We start from the raw sequence: 24,424 nt of genomic DNA, 5'->3' as shown, positions 1-24,424 counted from the left end.
GGAGAAGAAAAAGCAATGGAGATGAAGTCTTTAAATTTAAATCAATCAAAAAACAAAATAAAATGACGAAGAATCCACAAAAAAAGTAAAAAAGAATGCCCCCCAAAAGGGAACGAAAAAATTTCCCTGAAGTGGAAAAAAAAAAAGAAGGTTCTTAAAAATGGAGGGTTTGATGAAATGCCAAAAGCGATGCTGAAAAAAAAAAAATAAATATCGGATGGGAAAATGTCTGGTTTGAAAATTACAAATGTTAAAAGGGTGTTTAAATGTGGGGTTACTATCATATTGCTAAAAATTGTAAGCGAGAAGAAACATGTCATTTAAAAGTCTGGAAACATTAAAGCCCAAATACTGTAGTGAACGAAGAGAGGTGTGTAAAAATTTTATGTACCCCAAATTTAAAAAAATTTCAAAATAAAAAAATACGAACATGAGCGTTAAACAGAAACACTTCACCAGAGCATGGAGGGGGAGAAAAAAAGAGCGGGGGGGACCCATAAGCCAAACATGGAGGAATTAATTGTATACACGAACTCGCAGAGGTGATGGCGCACAAAGATAATTCAAGAATATAAAGAGGATGAATCTTGCAGTCTGGCGTTGTGGAGATCTCTTGCGGAAATGAAGACAGTGAATAATGGCCGGGAAAAGTTTTTTTTGTGCATGGGGAAAATAGAACACAGGGGCGAATGATTTAATAAAATGATACAAATATGAGGTAATAGTTAAGAAAAAATAATCTAATTTTGGTTTTTGTAGGATGAAATGCGAGATAAAAAAAAAGGAGTATTACGTATTGTACCTTCCCCGAGCGCTTGGGATGGAAAATTTCTAAAAAATTTTTATAGGGGATGTAGTGGACCGTTTAGAGCGAAAGGGAAATGCGTCTGTTGGGTGTTTTTAATAAAACTTAATGAGGAAGTGTTTTATGCTAAAAAGCTGAAAAAGAGATTTTGTGTTTGGGCATGAAACAATACTAAAAAAACCAATGGATTTACGAAATAGAAATTTGATAGTTTTATTTTTTGCAAATCTAGGTAAACTGATCGTATATGATAACCCGGGATAACAATCATTTAGGGAAAACTTTTTGAATTTAATAAAGTAAATGAAGAAAAATATGAGAATTCTTAGTAAATTACACAAACTTCAAATAGATGTTTTTTTTAATGAATAGGGGAAGGATTAGAAAGTGAAAATTTTTGGGGGAAAAATGAAAGAGCAGAAAATTTTGCAGAAATAGTAGTGGCGTTGATAGGGTAGCACCAAAGAAAAATTAAAATTCAAAGATATGGGAAGGAAAAAAAGGTATACGGATGATTAAAGTTTAGCTAAAAATGAAAGGGGATGAGGCGTATGCAAGAGCGGTTATGGGGGTGAAGAAAAAGATTGGTTACAGTTTAAAATGGGGAAAATGGGGCTCAAAAAAATAGAAAAAAAAAAAAAGAATATTATGAAACATGATGGGATAAAAAAATGCCCTGTTTTAAAGTGGAAAACTCTAAAGGAAGTCATAAGAGGAGGAACTGGGGTTCAAAAAATTAAAAACAAACTTTGAAATTTTAAAGAATGTAAAAGAATGTACGTTAGTGAAAAATTTTTAATATATTTTAATACAAGCATTAACGATATAATAAATCTATAAAAAAGAGACAGTAAAAATACAAAACCATTTATGTTAAAAAAAGTAAGATAAAATGGAATTTTTAAGTTAAAAATTTTAAAAAACTTAAAAAATTGTTATGGTTTTTCCAAAAAAAAAGGGAAACAGTGAGGGAATATCTAGTGATATATTAAAAATGACTTTCAGTGTAACCCAAACACCTTTTCCCCACGCCACGGTCGCCGTCGGGGCCCGGGTTCGGGAAAAAGGGGGGGCCAGTTTACAATTTTCACACGGTTTTCTCTGATAAAAAAGAAGTTTTTTCGGGCCACCTTCCTTGGGTTTTCCCTATTTAAAAACCTTATACACAGCACGTAATCGGACGAAACGCACCCAAAGATACAGACCGTACCGACTTTTTGCAGGATTGACAGATAAATATTTCGGGGGGAGACCGACCAATTATACGGAGCGGACACACTTATTGCTAGGATAGGGTTTTAAAATTTCGGACGGCCGACCAATTATACGGACGCGGGCACGACTTATTGTAGGGTTGACGGGTAAAAATATTTCGGACGAGACGCACCCCCTTTATACGACGCGGACAACTTATTCAGAGTTTTCCCAAAGCGGAACGCGTACGGGCGCCCCGAGAAGGGGGAGTCCGCGGGCGCCGGTACTTTTAGGGGGGCCCCTTTTCCGAGGACGCTCGGCCTGCACGAAGAAAAGCTGTCCCGGGGTTTTTAGGGGGGGGCCCGTCCCCAGGACGTCGGCCTGCCGACAAACGCTCGTGGGCCCGGGGGGTTTTTTTGGACGGCCCGGGGGGCCCAGGACCTCGGCCTGCACGCGAGAACGCTCGTGGCCGGGGTGTTTTTTTGGACGGCCCCCGGGGACCGAGAACGTCGGCCTCACGACAGAACGCTCGTCGGCCGGGGTGACTTACGGAAGGGGGGGCCGGGACCGAGCGCTGGGGCCTCCGACGGAACCCGTCGCCGGGGAGTTACGGACAGGACCGGTACCGAGAACCCCGGGGCCCGCACGAGAAACGCTCCGGCCCGGGGGGTTTAGGAAAAGGCCCGGTGACCGGAACGCTCGGCCTGCCAACGGAACGCTCGTGGGGGCCGGGGTGATTTAGGGGCAGGGCCCGGGCCCCCGGACGTCGGCCCGCACGACAGAACGCTCGTGGCCGGGGGGGGATTTTCGGACAGGCCGGGGGACCGGAACCCCCTGCACAACAAAAACCTCTCGGGCCCGGGTATTTACGGACAGGCCCCCGGGGCCCCGGGGCCCCGGCCTGCACACGAGAACGCTCGTGGGGGGGGGGTTCGGACAGGACCCGGGGGCCCCAGAAGCTGGCCTGCACGACGAGAACCTGTCGGCGGGGGGGTTTATTTGGATTTTGGAGTTGAGGATAAAACCTGAGTACCTCGAGGGACCAGACGGGACTGGTCGAAGTCTCGGGCGCCGCTTTTTAAAACCCCGGCCACCCCACTCTAAAAAATAGTTGGGAGGGGGGCGGTGACGGGGGGGGCGAAAAGGCGGTTTCCCCACGATTCGTGGGGGCCCCGAAAGGGGCCGTTTACACGAGCGCGGGCGACTAGTGGGGCTAATCGGGTGTCACAAAACCCTCCTTTTCTAGGGGGGGGGCTATTCACGGATGTTCGCGGTCTTCCCGGGGGTCAATCTGTGATCCACCCCCTGGGGTGCGTACCTTAACCGCCGTGAGATGGGGCGGGTGGTGGGGTATGCGACGGTTTGGCCATCCCCCAATGATTGGGGTCGGGGGGGCCCCGGCGTGGTGTGGCACTGGGGGGCCGGCCGGTTAAGGGGGGCGTGGGCCGGGTTTTTGGGGGGGCCCCCCGGGCGGTGGGGGGGACAAGGGTCCCCCTTTGGCCCCTGTGTTGGCGCTCGCTTGCTGGCCCCCCTTCGTCCGGCGTCGCTGACTGGCGCGTGGTGGCGGGGGGTCGAAAAGCGGATGGGGTTTGTCGGGGGGGGTCCGGGGGGGGGGAAACCGATCGTTCCCCGGGTGGGAGCGGGCTGGCGGCGCTGGCCGGGTCGTCGGGGCCCTGGTGCCCGGCGACGGGGGGGGCCCCGGGGAGTGGAGGGAAAAGGGGGGTCGTCGGGGGCCGGGTGTTCACCGGATAGGTCCGTCTGCCCGGGGGGGGGGGAGGTCCTCCAAACCCCCAATTTCCGACGCCTTTGCTCGGCGCGGACCGGGGAGGGGGCCCCTATCCCTCCCTGGGGGGGGGTTGCCCGAAAGGGAATTTTTCCGCCGGAAAACGGACGGTTTTTTTTTTGACGCTGGTTTTTTTTCTTCTTTTGGGTTTTTCCATCGTGGGGGATGATTCCCCCCAAGGGGGCCCCCGTTTTTTAACCCCCGGTGATCGGACGGGACCATAAGAGTGCCGCCCCGGGTGCGGGACCGGGGGGGCAAAGCCGGCCCCAAAAAAGTCTTCCCCCGGTATTGGCCCCAAAGATTTTCGAAAAACCCCGGGCCTGAAGAGTGCCGCTCCAGTTTTTTGATTAAAAACCGCGAACATGCCAAAACGGTTGACCGGGGCTTAAAAAGGGGGGCGCGCGTCTCGGGTATCGACTAGGTTGGTCCAGGACGCGGTTCGGAGCGGATTTAAAAGTCCCTCAGGGGGACGGCCGATCCATCGACCTCGGGGTTTCGGGCCCAGATGGGGGGAGATGATGCGTCTGTCGTAACGGGCCCCAAAAATTTGGTGCATTTGGGGGCATTAAAGCCGCGCTTTTTTTCGATAACGGGTGCCCTTTTTCCTACTCGGTCTCCAATTTGTGGACGCATCGCGTCGAGGGTAAATCGTTTTCGTGTTGATGTTGGAAGGCCGGGCCGGTTGATTTAAAAATTTCGTAGGCTTTCGAGGGGGCTGAACTGTTTCAGGAGGTTGCTGGTCGTTGCCGGGGGCGGTCTGGGGATGCGGGATTGTAACCCCCGTAATCAGAAAGGCCGGGGGTACCCGGGGGTTTCTTCGTCGTATTGAAAGGAACGGGGCTGGGATGTGTTCACCAAAACGGCGATGGGGGCCTTCCCATATTGCGCCACCTGGTCTTTATGGGCTTTTGGGGCCCTCGACCGGTTGCACTCGGTGCGTAGGGGGGGCGGTTTATGCTGACCCAAAAGGGTCGTAGTAATCCCCGAGCGGGGGCGATCTAAAAGGTCCGTTATCAGGCATGGTGTCCGGGAGCCGTGCATTAAATCGTCCATTTCTTGTGGACGTTGGGGCGGTGGTTGGCGGACGGCGTCACCCTTCCCTTGGAGAAACGTCCTGCAGGGCAGCCCGGATGGCCACTGGCTGGGCAAGGGGCCCACCAATCAAGGGGGACCTGTTGCCCGGTGCGTGGTGGTGCTCGAATTTCCCCCGGGCCGGGGAAGGTTTGGGGGCCTTTGGGGGGGCGCATTTCGACGTCGGACTTTCGATGACTCGCGGAACTTCCCCGGCCAAAATTAAACCCCCTTTTTCGGCTTTTTCTTCGAATTTCCAAATTTCCGGGGGTCGGGTCGTCATGCAGTCGGTGCGTTTCCGCGCGCGGGGGGTTTGGGACGCACTTTTTCCATTCCCCGCTTGGCGAGTCGTGGAAGTTGAGACATGAGGTGGTCGATGCAACTGCGGTTCTGGATCGGGAGTCCGCGGGGGGGGGCCCGGGGGGGGGTGTTGTGACCTGGTATAAAGGCGGGGTCCCCTTGACAGTCTGGAGCGGCTTGAGACACGGCCTGGGGGACGAGAAGAGCGTCGCCACGATGTTATTTTTTCCCTTACATACCGGATGTATAGTCGACGTGAAGCTCAAAAAACCCATCTCCCTAGGCACCGGGGGGTTTCCCCGCCCTGCACCCTCAAAACGACGGGGGCGGTGCAACCGTGAAGTGAAACCCCCAATGTCGCGCTTTTTACGGATTTCCCCCCCACTACCGCCAGACTTCTAGCTCTGTAGCGCTGTATTTTTTTTCTCCTTTTTATTAAGGGGGGCGTAGGCAATGACGCGTTCCCCTTTTGGTAGTTTTTTGGGGGGAGCAGGCACCAAAACCCCACGTGCTGGGTCGGTCTGGGGGTAAATGGTCGGTGAAACGGGGCACAAAAACGGGGGCGGTGGTAAGGGCCCGCTTCAGCTCGTCGAAACCTTTTCTTTCTGGCCCCCCCGCAAAACTGCTCTTTTTGGGTCAAGCGTGTAACGGTGCGGCGGTGGGGGGAGAATTTTGGGACAAAAACGGTACCAGGGGCGACGCCCCAGGGGGAATGGCGCAGGCGTCGTTGTCGGGGGCTCCACGGGCTACCGCGCTACCTTTTGGGGGAGTTCGAATGCCTCTTTTCCCTATTAGCCCCAAATATTTGAGACGGGCAAAGAAGGGCACTTCTTGGGTTTTTAAGGCGAGGCGGCTTGTCTCAACCTTGAAACCTCGGCCAGATGTTCCATAGGGCTCCAGGACACGACTACGATGATGTCGTCGAGGTAGACCAATACGTGTGGCTCGAGTTCCGGGGCCGAGGACACTATCCAGCAACCGCTGGAACGTGGCCGGTGCCGAATGTAACCCAAAAGGCATGACTTTAAATTGGTAGAGTCCTCGCCCAGGAATTGTAAAGGCGGGTGGCTGGACGGCTGAACGGATCTAGTGGCACCTGCCAATATCCGTCCTTTAAGTCTAGTGTTTGAAAGGTACTTGGGCCCCTCGGAGCTTATCGAGGGTAGCGAGGATGTGCGGCAGTGGGTAGGCATCTTTGTCGGAGGCTTGATTCAACTTGCGGAAATCGATACAAAATCGGTGTCCTCCATCCTTCTCTTGACGAGGACTACGGGGGAACTCCAGGCGCTGTTGGACGGTTCGATCACTCCGGCTTCCAACATTTTATTCACCTCGGCTATCAATGACGGGCCTGCATGGCCGGATTACGGGGTCGGTATCTCTGCTTTATTGGGGCTCCAGGCCGCAATCTGATCTGGTGGTTTGGTGCGATCGGTGGGCCCCTGCACGGACTCAAATAACCGGAGGTTCGGTATCCAAGAACTGCCGGAAACGCTGGTCTTCCTCTGGTGAGCGTGGGGGAGATTCCGGCGGACAGTTTGCCGTAGACAGACGCCACCTGGACCGGAGCCGTCCCTCCCTGGTCGTGTTGGATGGGGGAGGGCGGCAGCGTAATGCGTAACCGAGCCCATAGGTCGACTCCGATTAGTACCTCGCTGCTGAGGTTATCCAGGACCTGGAAGCGGGTGGCGGACAGAGCGAGGGCCGACTCGGATGGCGAAGCGGATCGAACCGGAGGTGGGTGCCTTGGAGCCGTCGGCTAAGTTGACCGTGTTCTTCGGACGGCTGGATCTGGAGGCCGCGATCAGACAAGCGTTTGGCCATGGCGGCGTTCACAAACGACACTTCGGATCCGGAATCGAGAAGTGCCCAGGTGTTGAATCGGTGAATCTGGGCTGGTAAATGCGGCCGCGGTGTGTACTCTATCTGGACGCGGGTCGGACGATGACCGCCTCGTTTCCGACCCGCCGGTCGTTTTCCGTCGGAGGGTGGCAGTCTCGCGTTAGGACGCCATCCTTCCCGCACTGCGAGCAGAACTTCCGTGCTGGGCGGCGACAGTCGAGTCGTGTGTGCCCTCGCTGTTTGCATCGCCAACAGCAACTCGCCCGGTCATAGGTAGTGGCGGCAAGATTCGCCTCGGTGGACCGTAATGTTTCGCGGCGTTGTTCTTGGCGACGCCGGTGGATTTCCTCCCACTCGGCGGCACGACTGCATAGCGCGGAAACGGAGTGCAGTTCGTCCAATCGAACGTATAGCTGGAGTTCCGGGTCGGCGTTTTCGTATAATTGCTCGAGCCGTTCCTGGCTAGTGTAGCCGCCAGCCCGACGCATCATTGTCTGTACGGCGGTAGCGTATCGCGTAAACGCCTCTCCTGGCTTCTGTCGCCGGCCTTGTATTTCCCGTCGTAATTGTCGTTTGTACCCGGGTGATAGATACTGGGCCAAGAAATCCTTTCGGAACCCGGCCCATGTGGACCACTGTTCTCTGGTGTTTCGCCACCACAGAAGGGCGTCGCCCTTTAACAGCTCGGACAGACCGGTGAGAAGATTGTGGTCTTCCAGACCATAGGCCACACTGAGTTCCTCCAGATGCTCGAGGAAAGCGAGGGGGTCCTTACCATCAAAATGGCATCCCCATTTGCGTATCTGGTTGAGGGCCTTAGCCGGGTCGGCTTCTGGTGGTTCGGGGGTTCCGCGTGCACTCCGGTAACGTTCTTCGCGGCTAAGCGGCGCGTGGAGCGTTTCGGGCCGCTCCGGTGTTTGGCTGATTGGCCATTACGTGGTCTCTTATGCGGCGGCGGAGGTCGATTAATCTCCCTTCTGGGTCTAGATCGCGGGTGGCGAGGTATCGGACGGCTTCCTCTTTATCTAGGCGGTAGATCCACCCAAGCATGTGGATTGCAAACCGGAGTCTCAGACGGTCGAGTCAGGTCCCTGTTCGGGCGCCATGTAACGAAGCACCTTTCCCGACGCCACGGATCGGCTCGTCGGTGCCAGGATTCGGGAAGAGGGGAGACTCAGATTTACAATGACACACGGTTGCTCTGGTAAAAGTAGAGTTTATTCGGGGCCACCTTCCTGTGGTTCTCCCGTGATTCAAACCATTATACACAGCACAGTATAATCGGACGAAACGCGACCAGATGATACAGACGCGTACACGACTTATTGCTAGGATTGACAGATAGAAATATTACGGACGAGACGCGACCAGATTATACGGACGCGGACACGACTTATTGCTAGGATTGACGGATAGAAATATTACGGACGAGACGCGACCAGATTATACGGACGCGGACACGACTTATTGCTAGGATTGACGGATAGAAATATTACGGACGAGACGCGACCAGATTATACGGACGCGGACACGACTTATTGCTAGAGTTTCCAACGCGGACACGCGTACGGGCGCCCTGAGAAGGGCGAGCTCCGTCGGGCGCCGGTGACTTTCAGGTAGGACCCGGTGACCGAGGACGCTCGGCCTGCACGACGAGAACGCTCGTCGGCCGGGGTGATTTACGGACAGGACCCGGTGACCGAGGACGCTCGGCCTGCACGACGAGAACGCTCGTCGGCCGGGGTGATTTACGGACAGGACCCGGGGACCGAGGACGCTCGGCCTGCACGACGAGAACGCTCGTCGGCCGGGGTGATTTACGGACAGGACCCGGTGACCGAGAACGCTCGGCCTGCACGACGAGAACGCTCGTCGGCCGGGGTGACTTACGGACAGGACCCGGTGACCGAGGACGCTCGGCCTGCACGACGAGAACGCTCGTCGGCCGGGGTGAGTTACGGACAGGACCCGGTGACCGAGAACGCTCGGCCTGCACGACGAGAACGCTCGTCGGCCGGGGTGAGTTACGGACAGGACCCGGTGACCGAGAACGCTCGGCCTGCACAACGAGAACGCTCGTCGGCCGGGGTGATTTACGGACAGGACCCGGTGACCGAGGACGCTCGGCCTGCACGACGAGAACGCTCGTCGGCCGGGGTGAGTTACGGACAGGACCCGGTGACCGAGAACGCTCGGCCTGCACAACGAGAACGCTCGTCGGCCGGGTGATTTACGGACAGGACCCGGTGACCGAGGACGCTCGGCCTGCACGACGAGAACGCTCGTCGGCCGGGGTGAGTTACGGACAGGACCCGGTGACCGAGAACGCTCGGCCTGCACGACGAGAACGCTCGTCGGCCGGGGTGATTTGGAGTGTGGGAGTTGAGGAGTGATCCCTGAGTACGCTCGAGGGACCAGGACGGGACTGGTGTCGAAGTCTCGGCTGCGCCGCTCTTTATACCCGTCGGCCACCCCACTCTAAGACTAGTTTGGAGGGGGTCGAGTGACGGGTGGGGGCGAAAAGGCGGATTCCCAACGTATTCGTGTGGTGGCCCCGAAAGGGGCCGTTTACACGAGCGCGGGCGACTAGTGACGGCTAATCGGGTCGTCACACACGTAATAAAAAATGAACTATTGAAGATAATAAATGATTCATTATTAAAAGGAGTGTGTCCGGAGGGATGGAAAACATCTACTATTGTACCAATTCCTAAGGTAGAGAAACCAAAGAAAGCAAGTGAATTTAGACCAATTCATATATTACCAATTTATGAGAAAGTCTTAGAATTAGTCGTAAAGGAACAAATAGATGAATACTTACATAATAATGATATTATATCAGAGCATCAATTAGGATTTAGAAAATACCATTCGTGCGAAACAGCGATACAAAGCGTTATTGATAATTGGAAGTTAACAATTAGTGAAGGAGAAATAGTAGGAGTAATATTCATAGACTTAAAACGGGCATTTGAAACGGTGGATAGGACAAGATTGTTAGAAAAATTAGAGCAATATGGAATGAAAGGAATAGTGCTAGAATGGTTTAGAACATATCTAAACAACAGAACGCAACAAGTCAAATTTAACAATCAGTGGTCAGAACGTCTTAGAACGGAATACGGAGTGCCACAAGGTTCGGTACTAGGACCTCTACTATTTATAATATATATAAATGATATAATCGAAGTATGTCCGGAGGGATGCAATATAAAAATGTTTGCAGACAATACGCTTATATATGTAAGTGGAGAAAGTAGCGCAGATATAGAGATAAAAATGAATATGGTTTTTAATATAATTGAACGCTGGATGAATATAAATAAATTAAAAATGAATGCGGATAAAACGAAATATATGGTAGTTAGAAGTATTCGAAAAGAATTGAGAGGCAATACTATTTTGAAATGTTTGGATGGAACTAAAATAGAACGTGTTGAAACTATAAAATATTTATTGATGACAGACTACGATTTCAAGATCATTGCGATTATATGCTTAAGAAAATAGGGAAAAAGACTAGTTTTTAAACAGAATAGGTAACTTCGTGTCAGCCTACACTAGATGTATTGTATATAAGTCCATAATAGCACCTCATTTCGAGTATTGTGCCACTCTATTAGTCGGGATGGAGAAACGCAGTTGAATAAACTGCAGGTAGCTCAAAACCGTGCCATGAGAGTCATATTGCAATGTAATAGATATACCAAAGTTGAGGACATGCTGCAGGCGCTGCAGTTTATGTCCGTAAGGCAACGATTATATTATAATGTAGGTGTATTTATTTTTAAAATACTAAATAACATGGCATCGGTGGCGTTAAGTAATAAAATAGAAATAGTGGGAAAAGAATGTGATAGACAAACGAGGCAGGCCGGAAACATAGTACTAACATTGCGTAAAACGAGAAGTGCGCAAAAAGCCTGTTTTACGAAGGAATAAAAATGTATAATGCGTTACTTACCGAGATAAAACAATGTGAAGAATTAATATTATATAAGAGACTGTTAAAAGAATATGTGTTAAATAATGTATAGTAATTATGTATATTTAATAGCTGTGAAAGCTAATAAAGATCAATCAATCAATCTCTCTCTCTCTCTCTCTCTCTCTCTTTCTCTCTCTCTCCCTCTCTCTCTTTCTCTCTCACTCTCCCTTTCTCTCTTTCTCTATCTTTCTAAATTAAAATCTACTTACATTATGCTGATTTGAACTGCATGCATTTTCGCTGCTCTCTTTAGACATTTTGGTTAAGCAGTATTATGTGCCACATTGATTTTAAAAAAGTTGAAGGAAATGTATGTATAAAATAAGAATATTGAATTTAAATGTTACTATGGTCAAGGCATACAATTAAAGGTTTATTTACACGAATTGCACACATAATCACAAACACGTACACAAATTTTTAAAAATTACTTCTTGGTGTGACCAAGTCAATAAATGCGTCTGCACATGGGTGCATGGGTGCGTGGGTGGATGAATAGGATGATAAAAATTTGTTAAAATGATAGTAGCCATCCCCAACAAAATTTGAGTACAAATTTCGAAAAAATCTGTTAATAAATGTGTGAATGCGTGGGTGGATACGTGGGTGGGATAAAACTTTAAAGAACCACACAGCAGCTTTCTCAGAAAAATTTGCAACATTTTTGTACCAATTTCGTAAAAATTGGTCCATAAATGCGCATGCGCGTGGGTGAATGCGTTGGTGGAGGTGTAACATTTGAAAAAACCACATCGTCGCCATCTCCAAAAAATTTGCAACATTTTGGTACCATTTAAAAAAATTCGGCTCGTAAATATGCGATTGCGTGGGTGGGTGCGTGGGTGGAGGCGTAAACTTAAAAAAATAAAACAACAGCTTTGTCAAAAAAATTTGCCACATTTTGGTACTAATTTCGTGAAAATTGGTCCATAAATGCGCATGCGTGTGGGTGAATGCGTGGGTGGAGGTGTTACATTTGAAAAAATCGCATCGTCGCTATCTCCAAAAATTTGCAACATTTTAATATCATGTGTTCAAAAATATTGCAAAAAAAGATTAAAACATATCCTCTTTTGAAGAAAAAAAAATATAAAAAATTCAAAAAAAAAAACTCCACAACAGCCACCCCCGAAAAATTTGCAACATTTTGGTCCCAGTTTCACGAAAATCGGTCCACAAATGCGGAAGTAGTTCGCGTACATACAGACAAACAGACAGACGGTGCTTATATATATAGATAAAATATAACGTGTTAAATATGCAATTAATGCAATATGTTTGATGTATCCAAGTGAAAATACATATGTAATACATAGCAAGTATATTGTGCATATACGTAACTATTTATGTATCAACACGTAGTTTGATACATATTGGATAAGATTTAATCTATGAAAACCTTTGATAAACGGAAAGTCGGACACGTTTCTGTAATCGTAATCGCGGTGATCAGATGTTAGAATATTATAAGTGTTGATTATATATGTGAAAAAGAATTTAGTAAGTCAAAGGTAAGTTTTTTATATTTTATTGTAATGATTAGAATTTCCATATGGTTGTACCTTGTGCAATATTAATGCGTATTTGATTATAATTGTTATTTTTCTAGGTTACATAATAAATAATTTTTTATATAATGTGTTGTGTGCCTCGGGAAAGACACCGGGGGGTCGCGCCAAATTGGGATGGGAATCCGGGGCATCAGGACTTGTTCGGGTGTTTGGAGAAAATGCACTGCACTTTTCTTATTAAAAATCTTTATTCAAATTCAACCACTTGGCCTTTATTTATTTCACCAATAATACACTGAAGCTTTACCGAGTGTGCGGCACTGACTTTCTATCACTCCGCGTATCGCGCACAACTGCGAGTCGATGCTAAGTGCGCGCGCGGTTAGCGAGATCGTGTTTAGAACGATGTTTGTGTCTGCGACTGAGCGAGTTGGCGCGTCTCTACTCTCTTTTTATAATGTTGTTTTTTAGAGTTTTTCCCGATCGGAAGGGGTGCCTGGCAACAGGTTTCCCCGGTCGAGAATCTAGGTGCAAGCGAAGCAGATTCAAAGTCCTTCTGCTTTGCTTGCACGTTGACCAATTTCTGTTCCGCGTATATCTCGCATTGTATGCGTTTTTAACGCGGGTCATTATCTGTCGTAATTCTGATTCCGCGTATACCTCGCATCGTATGCGTTTTTTAACGCGGTCATTATCTGTCGTAATTCTGATTCCGCGTATACCTCGCATCGTATGCGTTTTTTAACGCGGTCAGTGTCTGTCGTAATTGCGGAGGTATTACGAGTACTCATTTCTTAATACTAGTTACCTTTTAATAGTTATATCTATATCTTTGGGGGATATAACATCCCTCCCCCCGTTAAAGAAGAAAAACGAAGGTATGAAGTTTTTCGCTTACAACTAAAGCTTACAAATGTTTATCCCGTTCACAATATAATTATAATCGTTTCCTATTTCTTAAAAACGCGTACTATTACTTCTTTTTAATATGGATCTAGGTACATCCCAGTCATCGTCGAGTATCGTCACTCTTGGTCTTCTTTAGTGTCTTTTCTATTTTTTACTTTTCAAATTACAATGACAATGACAAATATTATAATTATGATTATTATTATATCCGCTCGAGGTCATGGGATAAATAAATTGTTTCCTCGTATAAAACTTTTGTTCATTAATCTTGTAAATCATTGTCTATACTGTTTATCTTCGTTCGTAATTCTATTAATTCTGCGTTGTATTGCAAACGTTGTGTTCTTCAGTCTTAGGACAATTTTGTTACGGTGCGGCACGACGTATTATCATGTGTTTTCGATTTAATTGTATTAGGTGCAATGCCTATATCGCATTAGATGATTGTTGTGTCCCTACTGTCGCGCCCGCGCCCCTGTTGTGGGGCCCGAAATAACGGGGGACGAATATACCCGGAGCGTACGATGTGGTGCTCCGGTGGGCCGAATGTGTCCCCGGGGGCGGGTGAGCCGCATTCCTTGCACGTCACCCTCGATACGCGTACCGGTACGCGAGGGTGGCGTGAGGTGGTGGTCTTGGTGGGGACGACCAGCCTTGATCAATGCGATACCCGAAAGGTAAATCTCAATTTTTGATAAATGTTTTGTCGTTTTTGTGTAGCTATTGCCTTTTTTTTTTTTTACGGGGTAGTTGCGCGGATTTTTTTCGATTTGAACGGCCCCCCCATAAAGGCGAAATTTTTGATCGTCCGCGTCGTACGTTGTCATAATAAGCACTTTATCACCGACAAAAATTTTTTTTTTTCGCGTTTTATCAAAAATTTTTTTTTATTTTATTTTTTCTCTTTCGCGATCCCTTTGAAAATTTGTTGTGTGGCCCTTAAAATTTTTTCCCCAAGCTTTGAGCGAATCATCGAAAAGTTTTGGGGGCCCCCGGTGGTTTTTTTAATGCCGGGGTTTTGGGTTTGGGCCCGTGCCCCAAATTAAAATTAAACGGCGGTCCCCTTTGAAAAATTGGGGGGGGGCGTATTATAAGTAAAATTTCATAAGGTTCCATTCGTCCCAGCTGTTTGATCGCGTCAAAAAATGGCGAAGTATTTGAAAATTCCTTGTGTCGTTGAGTGCCCCTTTTTTTTTTGGATGATACGCGGTTGTTTTTAATTTTTTGTTTTTTTTAAAAGTTTAAGTGTTTTTTAAATTTTTTATTAAAAAATTTCCTGATCGTAAAATTTTTTCCGGGGATTCGTTTTCTAGGATTATTTCTTACGATTCTTTTCGATTGTGCCCCGGTTTTCCTGGTTTGGTATTGGAATCCTTACTAAAAATTTTGTTAGGATGTCTGGAAGTTAATAAAATTTACTCCCATTCGTAGTTATTTTTTAGGGCCCTAAATGTCCAAGCTATTTTTCAAATGGCTTACCGGCGTTTGTATTAAAAGGGGCTTTTTTTCCGCGAAATTTATTTTTTTGACATGACTAAATTTTGGCAATGTATTTCCGAGTTTTTTGGTAAACCCGGCCAATCGATCAAACGAACCTTTTTAATTTTTTTTTCTTTCCCTGAGTCCTCCGGGGGCCATCGTGATATCATCATATTGTTTTTTTTCCCCTTTTCGGGTAACCTTCTTATTAGGTGTTACCTCTTTTTTTCTTTTTTGCTTAACCTCCGCCTTTCTTTTGGGTCGCGTTTCGGTTACGTTCCAATAAAGGGGCTGCGTTTTTTTTCGTCGTCCGGGCCCCTTAGTATTTTCGTTCGATTTTCAATTTTAATCTCCAAAAATTAAACCCCTTGCCCCGGGGCATTTCGTTAAAAGCCATACCAATTTTTTTGACCTTTGATGATTTTTAATTTGGCCCCTATAGTGGGGTCTAAAATTTTTAGGCCCCTACAATCGAAAAATTCTTTTTTAGTTGTGCTGTAATTTGCTCCGCGCGAGATAGCACTCGTTGCTAAGCAACAGGGCGGTCATTCCTATAGCCCCTGTGAAAGCACGGCTCCGATTGCAAAAGGGGACGCGCCCTGTGTTTTTTTAAATTCCCCTTACTAAAATCGGAATTGTAATATCGGCCCCGTTTTTAGCTTATTTTTAAAAAAATTGAACCAATTTGTTGCTTGTTTTTCCATCCGGGTTTTTCGCCCTTTTTTGCAATCTAGTCGGGGTTTGCGATCTTGGAAATCCTGAATGAATTCTAAAAAAACCGGGGCGACCCCTATAAATACCTGTACACTTTAACTTTTTGGGCGTGGAAAAAATTTTTTCCCGCTCAATTTTGATGAGTCCGGTAAAACCCTTTTTTCCGAGATTATCTCCCCAAAGTTTAAACTTTTTTTCGTAAAAATTCACATTTATCTGGCTGCAATTTCATTTGGGTGTCCGAATCTCTGAATCTTCCCTGAGCCTTTTTTTTTGGGGTTCTCTAAACTTGCCCCAATGACAATGTCGTCAGATTACAAGACTTGAGCCCTTGAACCCAGAAAACAAAATTCTTAGGTTGGGGGCGCGGGTGTTCTTCAACCAAAGGCTTCGTTAAAACTAAGTTCCAAAAGGAGTGAGAAAGCCTTTTTCTTTTTATCTATTCCCCCATCGGTATCGGTGGTAACCTGATGCTAAATAAAGCTTAAAAAGTTTTTGGTTTTCCCTGGCCAAAATGTCCGTGTTTTTTGGGGGGGGGAAAAACGAGTCGCCACTAAAAGGCATTCCTTCTGAAATCTTAATACCCAGTCTTTTTTTCCGGATGCGCAGCTTTTTTCGGCACACTAACAGGGGGCGTTCCTTGGCAACGCTTGACCTGATAATGCCAGATCACATCTCTTAAATTTTTTATTTCCCCCTTCCCCCACTTCCCGGGGAGGGGGTACGGTCTACGTTGCCGGGGGCTGAATGGCGCGCGGGGTTATTTCATTTCCCCGGGGCGCGGGGCGCTCGTGGTCTCCATTAAAAAAAAAATAAATCGCAATATTTTTCGAAAATCCTGGTATACCCCGCTTTTTCTACGTTGAGATGGTCCGCCGTAAAATGGTCATACTTTCCCCATTTTTTTTGCTCAAAAACTTGGAAAATTTTTTTCGTATATGGTTATTCTCTTCATTTTTCCCCCCTTTCGTCAAGTTTTAGCGGCGTTTTTAAAATCGAAACTTCTCTTGTTTTATGCCTGACGGGAAAACCCTACCCCCTAGTTGCCCGGGGATCGTCCTATATACACAGGGGGGCAGTTTGTTGGCTTTACGTTCCGCCTATTTTTTGTGGGGGGTGGGGTAATTGTTTCATGCGCGGCTGAAAACGAATCTTTTGTATGGTTGAAATTTAAAAAGGCATTTCTAGGGGGATTTTCCCTTTTTTGAAATTACAGTTAACCCCTTTTTCCCAAAAAAATTATCCCGAAATTCCTTCGTATTCCGGGGAAAAAATTGTTTTGACGACGTAGGTTGTGGCTTTTTTTTCCCCCTATGTCAATTGTCGCCGGTTTTCCCTTTTTCCGCGCTTTGTGCCCCCAAGAAAAAACGTTTTTTTCCTTTAAAAAATTAGTGCGTCATCTTTAGTGTTTCAGTTTATCAATAAAATTTCCCCTGAATTGAATAGCTTTTAAAAATGCGCCATTCCTGCTTCGCGACGGTAGGTAATTAAAAACTAAACCCGGGCTCTCTTTAGTTGGGTCGAGGGATACGCGATACTCGAGGGCGTCCGGGGGGCTCCCCTTCCGAGTCCCCCTTTGCGCGCGTTGGGGAATTTTCTACTGCTTTGCTCGGAACCGTATCCCTTTTTCTTTTTTTGGCTTCTTTCGACCTTGGTTAAATTTAAAGAAAATTTTTTTTTTTCCCCATTCTTTTTGTCGCGATTTGATTCGTTTTGGCCGCCTTTATGTCCAGCATTCTTCCGGGTGTCCCCTTTTTTGGGGAGGGTTGCAAAACTTTCTGTGTGTTTTCGCGATCTAAATTTTCGGTTGGAAGCGCGTTTTTATGTTACGGCTTTTTCGCTCGTAGGGGCCCCCTTTTCCCCCTTTTTTTTTAAGCATGTCGGCATTTTTTGAGGGGATCGCGAAAAAGGCGGCCCTTATAACGATTTCTATTTGTGTAATTGCAAGATCGCGTTGTGGGGTTGTGCCCTTATTTTTTTTCGGCGGTTGGGCAATTGCTCCTGCCGTTTTTGGGTTTTTCGAGAACGAATAAGTAGTTGTACCTGTCGGTATCCTTCGGAAAATTTCTGTAAGGCTTGTTCTGTAGGTTTTAAAAAATAACTCGCTTCAAAATGGGGAAGGACCTTTGTCACGTCCGGCCTTATACTATGTAAATTTTTTTCCATCTAAAGGAAAAACCCAAAAAACTAAAAAACATCATTTGAAAAGCGCCCAAAAACCGGCCAACGCTTAACTCCGCCAAAAAAAACTAAGCGTGCTTTTGTACCCTAAGGATCCCCACCACGGGAGAGCCCTACTCGGAAGTTCCCCCTCTCCAGGCCCCCGGCCCGACCGCCGAAACAAAGGGCCCTTTTCGAGCATCCCGAATTTTGGGGCATTTTTTTTTGCGCCCCCCAAACAGTAAGTCCATTTTCTAAATTCTAACCAAATTCAAACCTTTTAACTAAAATTCTAAAATTTAATCTAAGTATATATTCTAATTTAAAAATTCATAAAAATAAAAATTCTAATTTTAAGTTTTAGTCTCGAATTTTGTAACTATAGAATAAATCGTGTATTCAGTTAAAAACTAGTGTTCATTTTTCTTCAAAACTTCCACTCCCGGATAAAAACGATGGTTTTTTAAAATTTTTGTCTACGGGTTTGAATTCAGAAATTGAAACTGTTTTGGAGCGGACCACCCATCAAGTTGAATTAACATTCCAGATTGCCAAAATAAGGTTTGATATGAGGTCCCCGCAAAAAAACCCTCCTTTTTGGGAAAAATTTTTAGAGGATGCATCAATCAAATGAAAAAACCCCACGCGGGGAAAAAGGAAGAATAATTTTACGAAAATAAACCGACCTATCAAATCAGCGACCGGGAATTTCTAATCCTCGGGGGAGTTTGGGCCGACCCTGAATACGGACTTTTCACTTAAAAATAATAAAACGAAAAACTCGTTATTTTTGCGCAACGCAGAAGGGAGAGGGTCTTAGAAGCCGATAAAAATCATTCCCTTTAAAAAATAACACAAATTTACCACAATTTAACGATCAGAATTTTTTTACAAATTCCCAAAATAGATAAGCCGAGATCGATTTCCAAGTGAGTGGCGGTAAAATGCGGAATTTATAAGGGTTTAAAAAGCGGTTGTACGTATGAACCGAGAGACTGCCCCCAAAATTTTTGGGGGGCGCTTTTTTTGGTTGCGGGACTGAAGCCCCACTAATTTTTATTTTCCCCCAATTAATTTGGTTATTTAAAAAAATTCGAGGTTTTACGCGGGGCCCCTGCTTTATTGGGGGCCCCTAATTTTCCCCGAAAAAGCCGCACCTGAAATGCGGAAATGTCGTAGCGAGATGTTTTGGTTTTGGAAACCCCCTGATCGAACGGCGCTGTCTTAATTAATAATCAATGCGGGTCTTTTTTTTTCGGTTAAGCAAGTTTTTGTTATGAAGTGTTAAAAAAACCTGTTTTTTTTGCCATTTTTTTTTATGGGCGGCCTTTTTTCCGCGGTTTTTTCGCATTTCAGGGGGGAAAAAATATCGATTTTTTTTGAAGAAAAATAAAAAGATGAAATAATTATATTAATTTCTTCTCAATTTAAAAACCCCCGCCTTTCCCCGCTGACAAAAAGTCGATAATGTTTGACGCGATTGATATGGGTATGCGCGCGCCGGCGGGGCGAGATACACGGTTATCAGTGGGAAAGTGCTCGATCGCAAACGATAACCCCGTGTTACAGTGTTTTGCGACATGAAATAGTGCCGGGTTTTTTATGGAAAAAACGCGGGTAAAGTGAACAGTGGTTTTTCAGTGCGTATGTGAGTGTCGTGTTTTTGTCATGCTTTTCGTGTCGTTTGCCCCCGTGAAGCGGGAAGTAAAAAACGATTTTTACGAGGGACGCACGAGCTCGGAGGTCGCGGTTTGAACGGTGCCACGGTACGATCCCGTCGCCCCCGGGGGTGCAGTTTTGTGACCGGGGGGAGAGGCCATGGTTTTGGAGGCGAAACTGGGGGGCCAAAAGGCGGGCTCCCATTTTGGGGTGGTATCGACCCCTTTAACCTTTGGTCGTGAGATGAGTCCATGGATGTACTCTCCCCCCCATCTTTCCAAAAGGATCTGCATGGGGAAATGATGCCATCGTGATCGCGGATCCACTGGTGTCCTCCGTATGGCCCGGGTGGGAAAGGGCGCGCCATCGGAATGGGCCCCGGGTCAGTGTTTTTAAAAATCGTCGGATCGTCAGAGAGTGCCTTAAGGGGCGGGGAATTAAAAGGCCCAATTGTGTGAGGATAGTGGTATTCCCAAGGTAGAGGGTTTCACCTATACCCTCCGCAATGATACTTAGGGGTTTTTGACGGCTGCCCCCACCCCGCCGAAATGCGGAGGGGGTGGATTTTAAATGCCACCTATGCCATTTCGCAGCTAGTGGCTTTTTTTCCCAAACCCTTTGGGGATGCGCGACGAAAGAGTTCCCAAAAAGGGGGGCAGCCCCAGAAGGTCGTTCCAAGTCGCTAATTTTCCCCGTCAACCCCCTCGCGTGAGACAAAGCGACGTAAAGGGCGATGAAGGCCTCTGAAGAGTAATCCGAAAAGTTCAGGTGGATGGTCTGGAAAAAAAACAGATGAATACTGCGATATAGCCTTAAGCGCGGTGTCCCGCCTTTCTTCGGATGGGGAGGGTCCTGCTAGTCCACTTCGGGCGCAGAAAGGGCCCGGGGTCGGAGTGACCCGACGGGGGTAGATCCCAGGGGTCGCAGCGCGTTGCTCGCTCTTGTGCAGGTGTGCAGCTTTTTGTAGTTGGGGGTTCCAACGGCGTCCTCGTGGAATCAGAAGCGCATCGAAGCCCCCCAGAGTTTGACTCCGCCACGCGTCCGACGGTGACAGGATTCCCCAGCAGACGAGTCAGCCACGACGAGGTTGGAAAATGATCATGGGTGCCTTCATCTTGTGTCAGCGGGCTTGTTAAAGCCGACCCCCACCTCAAACCCATGGTGCGAGGAACGGATCATTTTGACTAAGGGTGCGTGGTGCGGGGAGCGTCCACTGGCTGCGGTGATTCGTCCGTAAAGTGCAGGTCTGCACTTCTCAAGCCGCGAAAGAGCCCCATGGAGTTCCAGGACCAATTTAGTCCAGCGGTGTAAGGGGGCTCAGAAGCGCGCAGCCAGCGACGGCACCATGCGGATATCCTTAGCAGGCATGCAGAGATGAGAAGGAACGGATTTCTGGCTCGACGATACCCGGTTGACAGTTTTTCAGGCTCGTGGCTTTCCTTTCGGCACGTCTCTCCTCGGATCTCCATCGGGGAATTTGGCCCGGGCCGATTGTCTGTAAAAACCGGGGTAGGTCCTGTCCACCATAAAGCTGATTGTTATTCGTTGGGGATTAATCCCCTTTGACACAGTCCGCAGGGTTGTCGCGACCGCTCGTGTTCCTTGTGCATTAGGCAGCGGCCCGGGATTTGAGCGACTCGATTGGGACGAAAGTCTTCCAGCGTGAGGAGTGACCCGAACCATGGAGGGCACTTGAATTGACCAAAAGACGTTGTCTGATGTTGCCAGTCGAGCGTTTGTTTACATGTCGCGTCAAAGGGGGATGGTGGCGGGCGACAACTCCCCCTGGCCCCCAAGGTATTTTTTGAGGGGGGACCTTGTTTTTGGCCCAAAAAACCTTTTACGACTTTGTCCTTTCAGTATGCGGATGTATATGCGGTGCAATCCTCGTTGGATGCTGGCCCCGAAGCCATGAAGTGCAGGAGGCCTTTCTGTCCGGCCCGAGCCCGCGTTTTTTTGCCCTGATCTAGAAGATGGAGTTCTTTGAAGATTGCACCTCAGCGTCGGATTTTGGGGCAGCGGGGGGTTTCCCCCCCAATCCTTCAGCCACGTGGATTTAAGAAAATTTTTCTCGAATCACGACTGGAGCGAGCCACCCCCCTTGGGGCGAAAGCCCCCGGGGTTTGGATAAAACCGTTCTCTTGTGTGGTTATGGGGGCGTGCGGTTTTTAAACGAAAGAAATGGTCGTGTTGGGGGGCCACGGGTCCAGGTGGAGTGATCCTCCTTCCAAATGGGGCAATTGCGAAAAAAAGACGCTTGGTACTCCAGTCAGGTCTTTGTCGTTGGGGGCCCACTTCTTTCAACGGGGAAAACCCCCCCCAAGCGAGGTTTTCAATTTCCATCTAGAGTCGATCGATTTCAGCGTATTGGGCCGGTGACCCATCGTCGGGGATAAAAAACTCGACGCAGAGTACGGCGCCACGAGGAAATGCCTTCTCGTCCCCTTTCGATGCGGATGTCCGTAGGCGAGGAAAAAACACACGCCAGACCCTAGGTGACCGTTTCCGGACTCTCGCACTTTTTCATCAGTTAAAAACGCCCCGGGGCGTTTGGAATCTGCAGTCTCCCCAAAGCACGGTATCTGCCAATACCTTTTTCTATATCAAAAAAACGAAGAAAAAAGGTGTTTTACGCCATCGGGGGAGTAGAGGAAGGGGCTGGCGAAGATTTTTTCCATCTGAGGTTTTTCGTTTAAAGTCTCCCCTTCCTTCGCTACCCCTTGAACAGCCTGCAGCTTCGTCGTGGGCCCGGACTCCTTAGTACTCCATGTTGGATACTTACTGATTTTTCCTTTTTGGGGGATGTCACCGCGATAGTTTCAGGTCTTCGTTTCGTCATGAAGCTGCGATACAGATTGCCGAAAAGAGGGGGCCCGGACGCATCCCTCTCCATCGTTGTTTGGAAACCCCCCCGGCTGGTTTGCGGGTTCGCGGGGGGCATGATTTTGGGGGAGAAGCAGTTTACCAGTATTTCCGAAGAGGTGCGGGTTGCGTGTGCAAAGAAAAGTCCCGCATTGTCTCTTCGGCGGAGAGTGTCGTGACTGCGTTGGGTCCCGTTTTCCGTTCCAGAACGCTGCACCAGCCGAATAGTCGTTATCGGCAGGCACTGGGGGGAATTCGACGGTTTTTCTTTTTTCGGATGCGACGCCGGAGCCCCAGAAGGATCCATCCCCCGATTCTTCTGGGATTGGACTGAGGTCCCCCCCTTGGGGGAGACCCTCTTAAAAAATTTAAAGGGGCACACCTCCGTCCCAGGGGGAGCTCGGGGGGGTCGTTCTCCGAAAGAGATCCCCAGTTTGGGGAACCTGAATATGCGGCCCAATCTTTGGTGTGCGGACGTGGGCCTTTAAAGTGACGGGGTGGCAGTATAAGCAATCCGGAGGCCGGGCGTTGTGATTTGAAGGAGGGCAGCGTGACCTTGCCCGGTTTATCCTGGTCTGGCCTCCATCCCAAAATGGGGCCTGCGGTGGGATCGGGCGGTTCAGTGTTGCACCGTGCTTCGAAAAATCGACACCCCTGATCCCGATCAATCAGTGCTCGGATCGTGCGGTGCTCCATGGGATCGGCTGTTCACCCAGCGTGGCGAGGAGTCAGCCTTTGCCCTTTGGGCTTTTTGCAGTGCGGCGATGAAGGGGGTTTGGGGGGGTTGGGGTGACTGTGCGTATGGTGGCAGTGAGTTGATAAATCCGCATTGTAGCAGTTCTTTTGCTGACTTTTTAAGATAAAATTTCCGAGGGGGGAAAAAACAGTCTGTGCTCAAAAAGAAGGCCTTTCGATCTGTCGCGGATTTCGTCTTAAATTCGCGACAGTTCAGATGGGGTTTTATGGCACAGTGCGCATTGGGGAAGGGTTTTTTTTTGTGCTTCGCAAGTGGCTCGCCTTTTGTGAAGACTCCCCCAAATTCTTCTTGAGAGCTTCGGTTTCCGGTTTTGGGTGAACATCCGTGCGTAAGAACCCCAAAATGTTTCTTTCCCATGGTATTGGGGGAGGGGATATGGATTTTCCCATTCCATTCGAGTGTGTGCGTCAATTTTCTCGATGATAAGATAGTTTAGGGGGTCCATTCCATGAGATTAAAAGGGGACTATACTTCCTGTCGTGAGCGTGAGGGGACTTTTGGGTGCGATGCGTTCTCAGCAGTTTCCTTTTATTTCGGCACGGGGGTGAATGGGGAAGTTGCTCGGATGAGTTCTCCTTTTTTTTTGTATTTTTTCCCCTATGTCCAGCACGTTGTAGTTGTCTCCTGTCAGGGGATAACTTTTAAATTTTTTTAGCCTGTCCGTTAAAAAATCGACCGAAGATGATGCAGGGTTCGTGAAGGGAAAGGTGGCGTTACCCCGACGACGACAGGAAAGGGGTTCGGAAGGTTGGCCACTGGGAAAGTAAGCTCCCAAAAAATGCAAAAACCTGACTCGAGGTAATGGGTTCGGGAGCGGTTCTTTTTGCTTACGGTGTCCGAGGCGACCCGAATGCGTTAGGAGCCGTCCGGAGCTCCTTTTGTACGTCCTTTTTTTTATCAAATCATGGAGTCCTAAAATAACGAATCACTTTCTCTGAATTACTTTCAAGGCAAACGCACTGATGGGCTGGATACGAACTTTCCCAGGCTTATCAAGAAGTCTGATGGGGGTATTTTCGGCATGGTGTGATGTTTGGAGCGCCCTCTTTTAGGATTCACCAGCGTGAGATTCGAACGGATCTTCACGGACATCTAATAATTTTAGCGGCATCCATTGTGACACTTACATTTTTTCCTTTTTTAGGCACTTACTATGTTTCAAAAATGTTCACGCGTGCCGGGGCACAAAAGAAAAATACCCGGGGTCGGGGGGCCCAAAATGTTATTTTGCGCGAACGGAAAAAGGAGAGCGGTCTTAAAGCCATAAAAATCATTCACTCTTTTAAAATTAAACAGAATTTTTTCACAATTTAACGATACATAATTTTACAAAATTCCAATAGATAACCAAAAAATTTCCAAGTGGGGCGGAATTTGGGGGAATTTTTTT

At 47.9% G+C, this 24,424-nt stretch overlaps 1 protein-coding gene across 1 annotated transcript in view; it reads left to right on the top strand.

The window, feature by feature from the left end:
• The first annotated feature begins 6,866 nt into the window (after positions 1–6,866).
• Positions 6,867–24,424, top strand: part of LOC146724158 (uncharacterized) — a 46,948-nt gene continuing 29,390 nt past the window's right edge. Inside the window, exon 1 of the mRNA XM_085480379.1 lies at positions 6,867–7,051. Within this exon, the coding sequence (XP_085336505.1) occupies positions 6,867–7,051 (185 nt within the window). The remainder of the gene's footprint in view (positions 7,052–24,424) is intronic.

The sequence above is a fragment of the Nylanderia fulva genome, unplaced genomic scaffold (genome assembly GCF_048542155.1).
Source record: "Nylanderia fulva isolate GAGA-0341 unplaced genomic scaffold, ASM4854215v1 Scaffold146, whole genome shotgun sequence".
In the NCBI taxonomy this organism is placed as follows: Eukaryota; Metazoa; Arthropoda; class Insecta; order Hymenoptera; family Formicidae; genus Nylanderia; species Nylanderia fulva.
The sequence above is the reverse complement of the archived record's forward strand: the minus strand, read 5'-3'. Positions and strand labels throughout refer to the sequence as shown.